At 46.9% G+C, this 15,000-nt stretch overlaps 1 protein-coding gene across 1 annotated transcript in view; it reads left to right on the plus strand.

The window, feature by feature from the left end:
- The window catches only part of LOC308156916 (neural-cadherin), a gene marked incomplete at both ends in the record, with an annotated part of 211,415 nt that overhangs the window by 136,974 nt on the left and 59,441 nt on the right, over positions 1-15,000 (plus strand). Inside the window, 5 exons of the mRNA XM_080530369.1 lie at positions 2,554-2,837; positions 3,654-5,274; positions 5,877-5,970; positions 9,399-9,583; positions 13,637-13,863. Coding sequence (XP_080386495.1) covers positions 2,554-2,837; positions 3,654-5,274; positions 5,877-5,970; positions 9,399-9,583; positions 13,637-13,863 — 2,411 coding nt within the window. The remainder of the gene's footprint in view (positions 1-2,553; positions 2,838-3,653; positions 5,275-5,876; positions 5,971-9,398; positions 9,584-13,636; positions 13,864-15,000) is intronic.

Genomic DNA, 15,000 nt, shown 5'->3' on the forward strand with positions numbered 1-15,000 from the left:
GGGGTGTGGAGGGGGACGAGGTCGGCAAGGTAAGAGGGGGCCAGATTGTTGATGGCTTTATAAGTGGTGAGTAGGATTTTGAATTGGATCCTGAATTTGACCGGGAGCCAGTGTAGGTTTTGGTCTTGGTACATCATGTGTACAATGATGTGTACAATGATGCAGCGTAAAACATTAGTGAAGTGCCCTTCAGCACAGTAATGTAACCTGCTACACACCAGAAACGTGAACCGTACACGGTGATGCAGCTCAACGTCTACGCTTCACCTACACACTCGTGTAGCAGGTAACCTTGACTACAACAGTCTATCAACTCCATCTCACGCTCGTCTCATGGACATGGATTACAACTTTTAACGTCGGAGACTGATTAACGAACACTGGTACATTGGTGATCTTCATTGTCAGTGCTTAATGGGCGGGACAACAGGGCTTCTCCTATTGGAGGAAATGAGACTCTCATTTTGGCCCCAAATGTCAGATATTGACCCTAACCCTAACCCTGCTGTAGAGGCCTGGGGCAGTAGATGTCTGGGGTAGTAGAGGTCTGGGGCAGTAGAGGTCTGGGGCAGTAGAGGTCTGGGGCAGTAGAGGCCAGGGGCAGTAGAGGTCAGGGGCAGTAGAGGTCTGGGGCAGTAGAGGCCAGGGGTAGTAGAGGTCTGGGGCAGTAGAGGTCTGGGGTAGTAGAGGTCTGGGGCAGTAGAGGTCTGGGGCAGTAGAGGCCTGGGGTAGTAGAGGTCTGGGGTAGTAGAGGTCTGGGGTAGTAGAGGCCTGGGGTAGTAGAGGTCTGGGGCAGTAGAGGTCTGGGGTAGTAGAGGCCTGGGGTAGTAGAGGTCTGGGGCAGTAGAGGCCAGGGGTAGTAGAGGTCTGGGGCAGTAGAGGCCTGGGGCAGTAGAGGCCTGGGGTAGTAGAGGCCTGGGGCAGTAGAGGTCTGGGGTAGTAGAGGTCTGGGGTAGTAGAGGTCTGGGGCAGTAGAGGCCTGGGGCAGTAGAGGTCTGGGGTAGTAGAGGCCTGGGGTAGTAGAGGTCTGGGGCAGTAGAGGCCAGGGGTAGTAGAGGTCTGGGGCAGTAGAGGTCTGGGGTAGTAGAGGTCTGGGGTAGTAGAGGCCTGGGGCAGTAGAGGTCTGGGGCAGTAGAGGTCTGGGGTAGTAGAGGTCTGGGGCAGTAGAGGCCTGGGGTAGTAGAGGTCTGGGGTAGTAGAGGTCTGGGGCAGTAGAGGCCTGGGGTAGTAGAGGTCTGGGGCAGTAGAGGTCTGGGGTAGTAGAGGTCTGGGGTAGTAGAGGTCTGGGGCAGTAGAGGTCTGGGGTAGTAGAGGCCTGGGGCAGTAGAGGTCTGGGGTAGTAGAGGTCTGGGGTAGTAGAGGTCTGGGGCAGTAGAGGTCTGGGGCAGTAGAGGTCTGGGGTAGTAGAGGTCTGGGGCAGTAGAGGTCTGGGGTAGTAGAGGTCTGGGGTAGTAGAGGTCTGGGGCAGTAGAGGCCTGGGGTAGTAGAGGCCTGGGGCAGTAGAGGCCTGGGGTAGTAGAGGCCTGGGGCAGTAGAGGCCTGGGGCAGTAGAGGCCTGGGGCAGTAGAGGCCTGGGACCTTATTTATAAACGTTCTGTATGCACAAAAGAAGGCATACGCCACTTTTTGGCAAACTTTGCGAGTTATAAAAAAAAAAAAGCTTGACGGGAGAATGTGTGGTCCTCCACGGATGCTCTGATCAATGCGTACGCTCTTAAACTGGAGAAATGAGCAACTGTGATTCAGAAGGATGAAACTCGAAAGGTGCTTTGAAATTGATACCATTGTGTAAAATAAATCGAAATATTATCTCTCACATATTACATCAAGAGTTCCCTGGAGTGCACACAAAAAAACATGATTTAGGATAATAAATACAGAGATATCTGTTTTTGCTAAACAACCTCTCAAATATGTTTTTTAGAGGAAGTTTAATTGGGAATCATGTTTAATTGGATCTGTTATTATTATTATTATTATTATTATTATTATTATGCATGTTAGGAAATGTATTCTCATAAATAATAAGGTGAACAGCAGGACAAAAGTAGGACATTTAAACTGATAGCGCTTTCGATGCTTCAGTCGGGCAGATACGAGTGCACAGTTTCATATAGCCTATTGTTATCACATCGTTATCACATTCATTATCACATTCGATGTGCAGAATTTCACTAGATGAAATATATATTTTTTGCCTTTCGGTCGGGATTTGCCTTTGTCATCATGCAATCAGTATGGATTAATATTTACTGTAAAACGTTGTATAAATGAGGCCCCTGTTCATCTTATGACGTTATCTGTGTAGAGTTGTGTGTTTGCAGCAGACCTGCGTTCAAGTAGCCATACTTTGAACAACTGCTAGAGTCCGCCTGGAGTCGCAGTTGTGCTCAGTCAAGCACAGATATTGTGCTATAGTATTTTAAATTATTTAAACCTATAATTTGAACCCAGGTTTGTTTTGCAGGGGTAACTTTGGATCTCAGTGTATACAATTATTATGAATTGTTATTGTATACTGTACAGTGCAACTCACTTCATTGTTCTGTCCAGGTGCCAACGCCAAGCTGCGCTACCAGATAACATCTGGCAACATGGGGGGCGTTTTTGACGTGGAGCCCGAGGTGGGCACCATCTTCATCGCCCAGCCTCTGGACTATGAGCAGAACAAGAGGTACAAGCTGCACGTGCTAGCCTCGGACGGGAAATGGGAGGACTACGCAGCTGTCATGGTCAACGTGGTCAACAAGAACGATGAGGCGCCTGTCTTTACAGTGAACGAATACTACGGTAGCGTGACCGAAGAGCTGGATGGGTCGCCTGTGTTTGTACTACAGGTACGTTATCTATATTTTGTATTACAGGTATGTATCTATCAGCTGATTTATGTAATTTAATTGTACGTAAGTGTGTTATGGACATTATCTGACATCTAATTTCAAGGCAACTACTAATCATACAAAAAATATTTTGAGTTACCTTGAATATTTTGATATTAATTAAAACCTGTGGGACTGCTTGCAACATGCGTGTTTTGCCATAACTTTCTTGGTTGTGTGTTCTGGATTGTTTAATGCTGAATATAGAACATCAACATGCTAGAAACACATAACTACATATAATTAGATGATGACGCAGGCCCATTTCACCAGGCCGTGTCACATATGCCACTCAGAATGTGAGTCAGTACCTCAGAGGGTTATGACAACACACTTTCCCCAGACTTTCATTTCCTAAAGTTACTCAAACTGAGTGCAAAATGCACTGTTTTTATGTATTTTTTATATTTGTTATATTTATTGCGAGCTTTCGGTCATAGACCATAGACATAAACTAAAGTTACTCAAACAGAAAACAACAGCTTCCCCCAGTACACTACAATGTCCAACTGCAATGTTGTTTTATACAAAAAATGACAGGTCCGCCTGGGGTTTCATTGGTGCCGAAGTTGAGAGAGGGAATGTTTTTACACTTTGGGGCTGGTAGAGTTGATAATTGTGCAGAACAGGTGTGAAGCTCTCTAACCGATGGATGGCTCCAAGTCAGCAGCCGTCAATAATTAAACAGTGCTGAACTCCATTAAAAAAAAGTTTGCCGTCGTTGCCGCTGTAGAGAAAAAGCCTCATCCAGCACATTCCCTTTGATGTTTGTAGGTAACTGCTACTGACCCAGATAAGGATGCAGACCAGGAGGCCCTACGGTATTCTCTGCACGGCCAGGGAGCTGAGAGCGAGTTCATTATTGATGAAGTGACGGGCAAAATCTACGCCCAGCGGACCCTCAACCGCGAGGACCGTGCCGTCTGGAGGTTCGTGGTCCTGGCCACGGATGAAGGCGGCGAGGGTCTGACCGGCTTCACAGACGTCATCATCAACGTGTGGGACATCAACGACAACGCGCCCGTCTTCACCTGCGCGCCCGACTGCCACGGCGACGTGCCGGAAAACTCCGCCTCCGGGACCTCCGTCATGGAGATGACCGCCACGGACCTAGACGACTCGGCTGTGGGCCAGAACGCTGTGCTCTCCTACAGGATTACCGGAAACGCAGGCACGGGTGCCGGCGGCGGAGGCCCGGAGATGTTCAGCATCAACCCTTCCACGGGCACCATCACCGTGGCGATGAACGGCCTGGACCGGGAGCAGGCGGAGTCCTACCTCCTGGTGGTTGAGGCGCGGGACGGGGGCGGCATGATGGGCACGGCCACCGCCACCGTCCGGGTGACCGACGTCAACGACCACGCACCCAGGTTCACCGACCGTACCTGCCTGGCCAGAGTACCGGAGACCAGCGAACCCAATTCCGCCGTCCTAGAACTTTCCGCAGAGGACGGCGACGTCGGAGAGAACGCCCAGCTGACCTTCAGCGTGGTGGCGGGCGACCCGGAGCAGAAGTTCTACATGGTGAGTCACCGGCAGGAGCAGCGCGGCACGCTGCGGCTGAAGAAGAGGCTGGACTACGAGCGGCCCAGCGAGCAGCGCTTCAACCTCACCATCAAGGTGGAGGACTTGGACTTCTCCAGCCTGCTCCACTGCACGGTGGAGGTGGAGGACTGCAACGACCACGCCCCCGTCTTCATCTCCCACTTCCAGCAACTGGCGCCGCTGCCCGAAGACGTGCCCGTGGGCACCAGCGTGAGGCAGCTGGCCGCCAGCGACTCCGACTCGGGCTGGAACAGGGAGATCACTTACAGCATTGCCCAAGAATCGGACCCTCAGGGTCAGTTTTCCGTGGACCAATCCGGGCTGGTCACAGTGGCCAACCCGTTGGACCGAGAGACGATCGCCCAACACCACCTGGTCGTCCTGGCTACGGACCACGGCACGCCGGCGTTGACGGGCAGCGCCACCATCCAGCTGGGCGTGCTCGACATCAACGATAACGGACCGGAGTTCGAAGCGGCGTACGCTCCGATAGTCTGGGAGAATGTCGCCGGACCTCAGACGGTCCAACTCAACCAGACCTCGACACTGCTTCGCGCCATAGACAGAGACTCTGCTGAAAACGGATCTCCCTTCTACTTCACCGTGCCCTTAGGGTTCCGCTACAGCAACGACTTCTACCTGCAGGATAACAGCAATGGCACGGCGACCATCACCGCTCTCCGAGCCTTCGACCGGGAGAAACAGAAGGAGTTCCTCCTGCCGATCATCATGAGCGACAGCGGTCACCCGCCGAAGACGGTCACCAACACGCTGACCATAACCATAGGCGACCAGAATGACCACGCCCACCTGGCCGGGGAGAAAGAGATTTTCATCAACAGTCACAGAGGTAAGATGGCTGCGTCGTAAGGAAGTGACTATGGTCATTCTTTCCCGAGCATAGAGAGAAAAGAACACACTCTCACTTTTGAGTTTCACGACTAGCTTTCAATACATGAAAGGGTATAATGAACCACTTGCCTTTACAGCAGCGTCTAAGAAGTAAGAGTGGGTGTTTGTATTTCACCTTGTAATCTTTTAATCATCAATGCTGTGCCTCAATTCTACATTCTCATTCCAGCTCTCCTTTCATTACCCAACTCAATACCGTACCGACATTGTACTCTTTGTTAACACACAGCTGGGATTTTGCCGGACGAGTTTCACGTAGAAACATGTTTCATAAAAACATAATATTTTCCTCTCTCACATGGTGGGATAATGACGGCCTTGGTTTCTTAAAGCACTCTCTGTTGTTCTTAGAACCTCGCTTCACGTGAAGTGTGCGAATATTCATAGGATCTCACACATGGTTGTCATTGTAATATGCCATTACATGACTCCTCAACATGCACACACACGCACACACACATACACACACATACACACACACACACACACACACACACACACACACAACCCTAAAGATAAAGAAATATTCTGCATTAACAGGGAGAATGCCGACTACAGTCCTGGGGAAGGTTTACTCTCCAGACCCAGATGATTGGGATAACAAGACATATGCCTTTGAGGGACATGTGCCAAGGTAAGAGCTCTCTCCTCCTTTGTATTCAGGTCCCTCTCTCTCTCTCTCTCTCTCTCTCTCTCTCTCTCTCTCTCTCTCTCTCTCTCCCCCTCTCTCCCCCTCTCTCTCTCTCCCACTCCCTCTCCCCCTCTCTTTCTCTCCCCCTCTCTCCCTCTTTCTCTCTCTCTATCTTTCTTTCTCTCAATCTCTCTCTCTCTCTCTCTCTCTCTCTCTCTCTCTCTCTGTGTCTCTCTCTCTTTCTCTCTCTCTCTCTCTCCCTCTCCCTCCCCCCTCTCTCTCTCTCTCTCTCTCCCTCTCCCTCCCCCCCCTCTCTCTCTCTCTCCCTCTCTCTCTCTCTCCCTCTCTCTCTCTCTCTCTCTCCCTCTTTCTCTCTCTCCCTCCCCCCCCTCTCTCTCTCTCCCTCTCTCTCTCTCTCTCCCTCTCTCTCTCCTTCTTCGCATCTCCCTCTCCCTCAATCAATGCTCCTTAAACCTTGAGTTGTGATTTGTTTTTCACCCCGCCATTGATGTGGTGCATGACTCACATTACTGTCCCGGCAGAGGAGGAACCTGACAGGATGTTTTTGAGACAGGTTGCCTTGAGGTCTCTCTCTCTCTCTCTCTTAAAATCACAGCTACCACACTGTTACTGTCTCCCCTCAGAACCCCCACCAGCATTTGAACCCTAATGCATTCGCAGAAACTGGGAGGAAAAGTCTCAATAGAGAATTATACAATTATACAATTATACATTCTCAATAGAGAATTTTACAATGTAATGTACTGTATGTGTTATACAATAAGCACTGATGCATCTGTACAATGGCTATGCTGTACCATGGATATACTGTATCACAGTTAACACTAGAACAGCCATGGGTGGGTATTTTATCTTTGCACTCGATCACATTTCAGGGCCCTTCTTTCATGTCTTTTCCTAGATATGTGCGTTCTACCACCCATTATCCTTACATTTTCAAAGTCACATCAGGATAAGCCAGAATGAAGCTATTTTGCTGTGTTTCTTCTGTGTAGGAGACAGGCTAATTTACAAGACGCGCCAACTAGTGGTCTTTGTGTGTAAGTAGCAGTTTCCCATTCTAAAGACTATGGTCATTTGACCCCCGAGGCGGCTCTAATAGTAGGTAAAATAGGCACGGCTGTTAAATGGCATCTGGTGCCTTATTAAGATGTGTATAATGTACAGGAGGCCTACTGAAGGTGCTTCAAGCTTCAAACGTTCCTCTCAAAGAGACACATGATTGGGAATGTGTTATCTAGTATCGTCGCTATCTATTATCTTCATATTTCATCCGGCCTTTCATCTTCTCCTTTGGAGCTCTGCAGGTCCTTCAAAGCAATTCAATACGGAAAATGTCCAGGTCCAGTTTGTTAATTCCAAGGATATCATTTTAAAAGCCATTGGATTTGATGATTAACCGACTCATCAATATGCCCTTGTTTCATTCTCTCATTTGATGTGCCCCCCGGATCTGGCTTTGAATCCCACACTCATTAATGTTGAATGAGCTCAATTAAGTAGGAAGTTGTGGACCACGAGGCTGTTGTTCCCTCAAGTTGTTCCCTCTCATCCACAAGGAGTCCCTCTCATTCTTTTTTCTCTCTCTCTTTTTTTCCCCGCTCCTTCCCTTTTTCTGTCTCCTCCGTTCTTCCGTCTCCCCATCTTCTTGTGCTTTCCCTTGTCTCTTGGTTTTGAAGTGACGTTTATCCGGTACTCGAGTTGTAAAAGAAAATCGGGGGGGGATGGTGGATTTTATCATATGGGGACATTTTTAGCATTCCCACAGCGTCAGTGACTTCAGTGTCAGTGACGTGGTAAAAATGTCATTGCATGTGTGCGTGCCCCCTCACCCACAGCATTTTACTAAAAATGTGCAACTCTAAATGTTGAAATAGCTGTAATATCACGTTCATTGATAAAATGACATAAGGGATGGAAAGGGGGGATGGCAGTTTTAGAAGGGGGATGATTCTGACTGTTTTTATTTCAAGGGGGATGCCATCCCCCCTCAACAGATACTAGTAGCGAGATACTAGATAACACATTGACCTGTCTAAGGCCTTTGATACAGTAGATCATTCTCTACTTCTGCATTGTCTAGCTAGCTTAGGCTTGGATAACACTTCTCTCAACTTTTTCCTTAATTACTTTTCTGATAGGCGCCAGTGTGTAAGTGTTGGTACTGTCCGGTCTGAGTTCCTGCCCCTTACTAAGGGTGTTCCGCAGGGTTCAATATTGGGTCTGGTTCGCTTTACAATCTATATTAACAATATTTTAACTGCTCTGGACGACTCATTTAAGGCTCACCTTTACGCTGATGATACGATAATCTATTGTACTGCGGATTCTCTTGAGTCAGCTAATCTGAAATTGCAACAAGCTTTCGATCATCTTCAGAGGGCGTTTAAAGAACTTAAATTGGTTTTAAATGCTAGCAAAACAAAAGTCATGTTTTTTACTAAGTCTAGAAATATCGATGTTAATAGCTTCCAAATGTCCTCATCAAATGGCTCCATACTAGAGCGAGTCAAGGAGTATAAGTACCTTGGTTTATGGATTGATGAAAAATTAACTTTTAAACATCATGTTGATATCTTGTCCTCCAAACTACGTCAGAAGATTGGCTTTCTCTACAGAAATCGCAGTAACTTCCCGCCGAGCTGTAGAAAGAGAGTAATTGAATCTGTTTTTATGTCTGTACTGGACTATGGAGACGTGATCTATCGTCACGCGGCTGTCACTACCTTAAAGGCTCTGGATTCGGTATACCACTCTGCACTCAGATTCATCACTCAAGACAAATATAACACTCACCACTGTGTCTTATACGATAAGGTTGGCTGGACATCTCTCGCATCCCGCCGAGATTATCACTGGTATCAATTCATATTTAAGGGGATTTCAGGCAAACTCCCCCCCTATATCACTTCCCTGTTGGACTGGAATGTTTCTTCCTATCAAACACGCTCCAGCGAGTGGTTGGTTTGTACGGTCCCTCAAATGTCTACTAAGCTGGGTAGGACAGCCTACTCTTATGATGCTGCTAATACTTGGAACTCTATTCAGAATTCTCTGAAACTGGACACTCTCCCATCACTCAATGATTTTAAGAACTGTTCCCCTCTGTGTCACTTCTTGTAACTGTTTTTAAATTATGTTGTACATTTCTTAGTAATGTTTTTTGTTTGTTTTATATTTTGTTTTAATTACTATTCTGTTTATGACTTATATTGTTGGTTCTCTTTTATTCACTCATTGCTACTGTAAATGAGGGCAACCTCAGTAACTTACGAGTTTAAATAAAGGTTTGAATGAAAAAACTCGAGTGCTGCGTTTATCCCACGGTCTTCTTAGCCATGACCTTGTGCACTCATGGACACAATATGATCAGGTGTTGATGTGTGTTATCCCACTTGACCTCTTCCCAGCTACTTCATCCTGAACAAGAGAACAGGGTTCCTCATCATTAAGGAGAACGCCCCCCCAGGCAGCTATGAGTTCCAGGTACGCGTGTCTGATGGCGTGTGGCCGGACGCTGTCTCGGCGATAACGGTGCACGTCAGAGAGCTGCGTGACGAGGCCATTTACAACTCTGGATCCCTCCGCCTGACAGGTACAGACAGCACATACAACCTTTCACCTTTGAACCCTGACCCTGAGAAATGACACATGGCTATGATCGTCTTATACACAGTTATATTGTGTTATTTGTGTTTTTGTATAATACACTGTTCTTTTGTCATGTCTGATGAATAGTTCTCATAGGGACATATCATATTTGAGATAAATTGTAAATATAGGGTTAACAGTGGAATCTGTTGTGCACATTATTTTGTTCTCGTATAATAATGCATTATTCTGGTTTTGCTTTGCCAGCACTTTAATTATGATTGTCAACTTATATCCGTCATAGCCTGATGTATGTAATGCATGTTTGTCTGACCGTTAAATAGTAGTTTAAAGAAATAGGCTATGGCTGAGGAATCTTTATGATTTTAGAGATATTTAAATGAAAAGAGAGAGAGAGAGAGAGAGAGATAGAGAGAGCGCGAGCAGAGAGAGTCATGGCTCTTATAATATGATAAAGGGATTTACTTCAAATTCCAAAAACAGGACCAATATGTGTATGCATACACCCCAGGGGCGCGTACTAGACAGTACTGCTGCTGAATTTGAAGTACTTTTTAAAGGAATGAAACGGGTAACAGGAATTCATGATTCAGGAAGTCATGAAAATGGAACCATAAGACCAACACATTGTAATCGCTGTCTGTCTGCTATCTATTTTGATCTATTTCATCTATAGTGTTACACTTTGCTCCTGATAATTATGACCACCTGGAACTGTCATGACAGAGCATGCAGTTATCATGAGCAAATAAAAAGAATGCTCTGGAACTTGAGAACCGTAATAATGCGTTAAAAAATACAAATCCAATTAATATCAGTATTTTGCAAATAAAGTGCTTGGTAAACAATTCTAATTGATTCAGAGTCTTAAGCATTACTTTCAGCCTTCTTGACATTCTAAATCCGAAGAACAAATGTGGAAGGTAATAAGGACATGTACATACAGTAAGACCTAGTTAAGTCTTCTTCTTGGAGATTAAGGCTTTTTTGTGGAGAATTTGAAGGAGAAATTGATTGAAAGGTGAAATATGTATTAAACAGTCAGTGAAACGCCCACACAAAGTTCACAGACTGTAACACAGACACACACACACATACACTTCAGAGTTTCCTTTCCGGCAGTGAGATTACTAAAATAAAATAAAATAAAAGTTAATCTCTCTATCTCCATTTCCTCCGCAAGGGATGGCCACATCATCCGTTTGCATCTCTCCGAGGTCCTCCTTTATGGGATCAATAAAAAGTGAAATTGGGAAAATATCTCCAGTCCTCCCCTGGGATTAATACTGCGATCCCTGAGTATCTCTCAAGGTCTTATTGACTGGAACTGAGTCCCTGCTGTCACCATCCGTCTCTGTCTGCTGGCCCGCCTGTGTGTGTGTGTGTGTGTGTGTGTGTGTGTGCGTGTGTGCGTTCGTGTTTGTGTGTGAGCATGCATGCGTCTGTGTGTGTGTGTGTGTGTACGCGTGCATCTGTGCGTGCGTGCGTGTGTGCATGTGTGCTTGCGTGTGCTCGTGCGCGCACACCGTGCCTGCCGTCTAATGCCCGTGGGTAGGAGAAACGCGACGTGATCTTTGCTTTGGATCAAAGCCAGGTGTGAAGCTGTCCCTCCGTGTTAGGAGGACGCCCGTCTCTCCCAGCCCTGTGGATGGGACCTGACACACGTTCCTACTAGAAGCTCTTTTTTTTCTCTCCCTGAACCCCATTTCCATTGTCTTAATACCAATAGAGAGGGATCCTCTCCCGCTCCCCTGTTCTCATGGCATTATTTAATCACACTGACTGACAGTCCTATGGTCCTAATGATCCCCCAATTGACACTGCTTAGGTGTGCCTGAGCAGAGTCTGCCTCAGCTAATCCCTATGCTGAAGGCAGGCTTTAGTAGAGCCGAAGAGGAGGAGAGCGCACACACACATGCACACACACACACACACACACCTAGGCACGCACGCACGCACACACACACACACACACACACACATACATGCACACGCACACATACACACACACACCTAGGCATGCACGCACGCACACATACACACACACACACAGCCACACACACGCACACACACTTACACACACAACCACAACCACACACACGCACACAACCACACACACACACATACCTACACACACACACACACACTTACACACACACCCACACACACACATGTTCTGTCACACAGTCAATCGCACGCACGCACACGTTCATTACAAACACATTATATTCTCTATCGGACATGTACGCGAGCTTGCATGTGTACGCACACGCACACACACACAGATCACACACGTTCCATCACACAGTCAATCGCACGTACTGTCACGTTCCCACTCTTCTTGTATGCTCACTCAGTAATAGAAACGCACACGCTCACACGGGACTATCGGAGCCGTTCTCCCATACCACTCAATCATGTCCCTGATATCATTAAAAAGGGATGAAATCTTCTTTCCCTTCCCTTCAGTCTCAAGTGTGCTGGATTGGATGGATTGGATCCAGTGGGAGAGCGTGTCTCTCAGACAGGACTCAGGGGAAGGAGAGCTGAGCCAGATGAGGCTTGCCTAAAGCCCTAACCAACCTGCTCCAACCTTCCTCCTACAGGCGAACACACTCCACTTCTCGTCCCTATAATCCCAGGCTGGAAGGTTTCTTCTGGGCCCAATTAGAGGTGTCCTTGACTCGGGGTGGGGGCGGGGGGTGGGGGGCGAGACGGTTTCATCTCAGGAGCTCTCTCACCTTGAGGGAGAAGGCTGCTGTTTGTCGCACTTCCTGTACACACCTTCCTATAGACAGAGGGACAGATAGAGTTGTTACATGAGCAGTGCAGTGTGTGTGTGTGTGGGTGGGTGTTTGGGTGGGTGAGTGTGTGTGTGTGTGTGGGTGTGTGTTTGGGCGGGTTGGAGGTGTGTGTGTGTGTGTGTGTGCGCACATGCGCATGCATAAGTAAATAAGTATGTGTGTGTATATGGTGTGTTTGTGTGTGTGTGTGTGTGTGTGTGTGTGTGTGTGTGTGTGTGTACACAGACTTTTTATATTTAGGATTTCTGAAGTATCACAGCTACCATACTTCCCTTTAATAAGTGCACCAATTAGACACAGAGCTTATATCTTAGCACTCCGGGCTAAAACCCAGAGGAGGTCAAACAGCTATTTGCCCCAAGCAATCAGACTCCTGGAGAAATGCACAGGAAGAATACAACAGACTGTCTCTCCCAAACCAACCACAGGCACACTACGAACATATTATATATTAGGAGTACTTGCCCACTACGGATTACTTGTACATTACCTGAATACTTGACCACTTGTACTGTATTGTATTGCATTTCATCTCATTGTACTTGGCACAGGATTTTGCACTAGGGGCACTGGGGGCGGCTGTGGCACAGGAGGGGGCGGCTTTGGCACAGGAGGTAGAGCTGCCGTCGAATGATCGCAAGGTTGGCAGATCGGCGGTTCGAGCCCCGCCTGGCCACATGTCGAAGTGTCCTTGGGCAAGACACTGAACCCCAAATTGCTCCCAGTGAGCGGGCCGGCCGGCGCCTTGCATGGTAGCTTGCCGCCATTGGTGTGTGAATGTGTGTGTGAATGGGTGAATGAGAGGCCGTTGTACTGTAAAGCGCTTTGGATAAAGGCGCTATAAGTGCAATCCATTTGCCATTTGCACTACTGACTACACTGTAGTACGACTGGCTGCTACCATCACTTTATTACTTTTTATATGATTTTATATTACTTTATTATTACTTATTTTACTTGTTTACTTTATTATTGTGATATGTATCTTGAGGCTGCAATGCCTTTGTTGAGGAATCTAAGCCAAAGAATTTCACTCTTACTGGGATGTAATAAATGCGATTCTGATTCTGATTCTGATTTCTCCCAGGCCTCTTACAATGAAAGACAAAAGCTAAAGAGACATTAAGGTGGCTGTTGTTCTGAACTTGCACATTTCTGTGTGTGTGTGTGTGTGTGTGTGTGTGTGTGTGTGTGTGTGTGTGTGTGTGTGTGTGCGCGTGTGTGTGTTGCAGATATCACCGCTAAGGAGTTTATCAATCGGCGTGGCAACGCGAGGAGCCGCTACGAGATGCTTGTGAGTTTCCTGTCTGAGATGCTGACCGTGGGGGTGGACGAAATCAACGTCTTCAGCCTGATGGACGTGCGGGAGAGGACACTGGACGTGCGCTTTTCCGTGCACAGCGCCCCCTTCCTGAGACCTGAGAAACTACACGGGTACCTCGCTGCTCACAAACAAAAGGTAGACCCCCACTTGGCCCAAGTGTTTTTCCTTTTTTGAACCATTAGATAATCCGACCCCAAATCGAACCCTCTTAAAATAAACAAGAAGGATTATCATAAGAGGCATTTAAGGTCCGGTTTTGGAGAATGTAATCATGTTTAATCAAATTAACCAGAAAGGAAGGGATTTATATAGGAAAAATAGACTGGCACTATGTATTTATATGATGATGTATCACCTTATCCAAGTGAATAAACCTGGGGTACATGTTTTTCGGGGTATTTTCACTAGCCCCTGGATGCTAGCCACTGCAATATCAATAACAGTCTAGAAGATCTAAAGGAATTGATTGTATAATAATGTAACTTCTGTATTTGTATCAATGGACAATAAATGTCATTCCCTGTATGCAGTCTTATAAAGAGAGAGGGGGAGAGAGAGAGTGTGAGAGAGAGAGAGAGATAGAGAGAGAAAGCGGGGGAACTGTCAAAAAGAGTGAGGGTGTGAATAAAGATAGGTGTTGAAGGCTTCAGGTGTGATTTGTGGCTAGTCCCTGCCTTTTCATCGGGATTCGGCGCACCCCTCTGCAAAGACATTGATCAGGACGGGGATGTGAAGCGTGGCGAGAGGAAGAGCGCAACTCAGGGAGATACGAGGGGGGGGGGGGGTTGGTGGAGGGGGGGTAGTGTCAGGCAACAGCGGTTATTAATGTTTGCAATTCCCCAGTAATACTCGGAAATATGAGACAACATTTTATTTTCTTGTCTATTTCTCTTCTTGTCCTCGGCATTGGAAGGTTTCCCTCACTGGTTTAGCATTTCAATTGTCAGCACGCCCTAGAGAGTTTAAAGTAAAAGTAAAAACTGTTTGGTTTGTGGCAGTGGAATTCAATGATATGGAGAACAAGTGCTTTGTTGCTTTTGTCGTTTTATTCAAGTGGCTGCCATGTTAGATTGTTGAGAAGTGGAAGAGGTACCACTTTGTGTGGTAGATCATGATCACTGTCAGGCCTTTTGTTGCTAGACTATAGAGCTTGATTCTGTGATACAACACAAGGCATTTTATGCATTCCAGCAGAAATTGTAAGCCACTTAAAATATCCGTAGCATGCACAATAATGTTGGAAACATTCCTTTAAGATTCTGGTCCTTGATG

Source organism: Nansenia antarctica, assembly GCF_963989245.1.
Source record: "Nansenia antarctica genome assembly, chromosome: 4".
NCBI classification, from domain to species: domain Eukaryota; kingdom Metazoa; phylum Chordata; class Actinopteri; order Argentiniformes; family Microstomatidae; genus Nansenia; species Nansenia antarctica.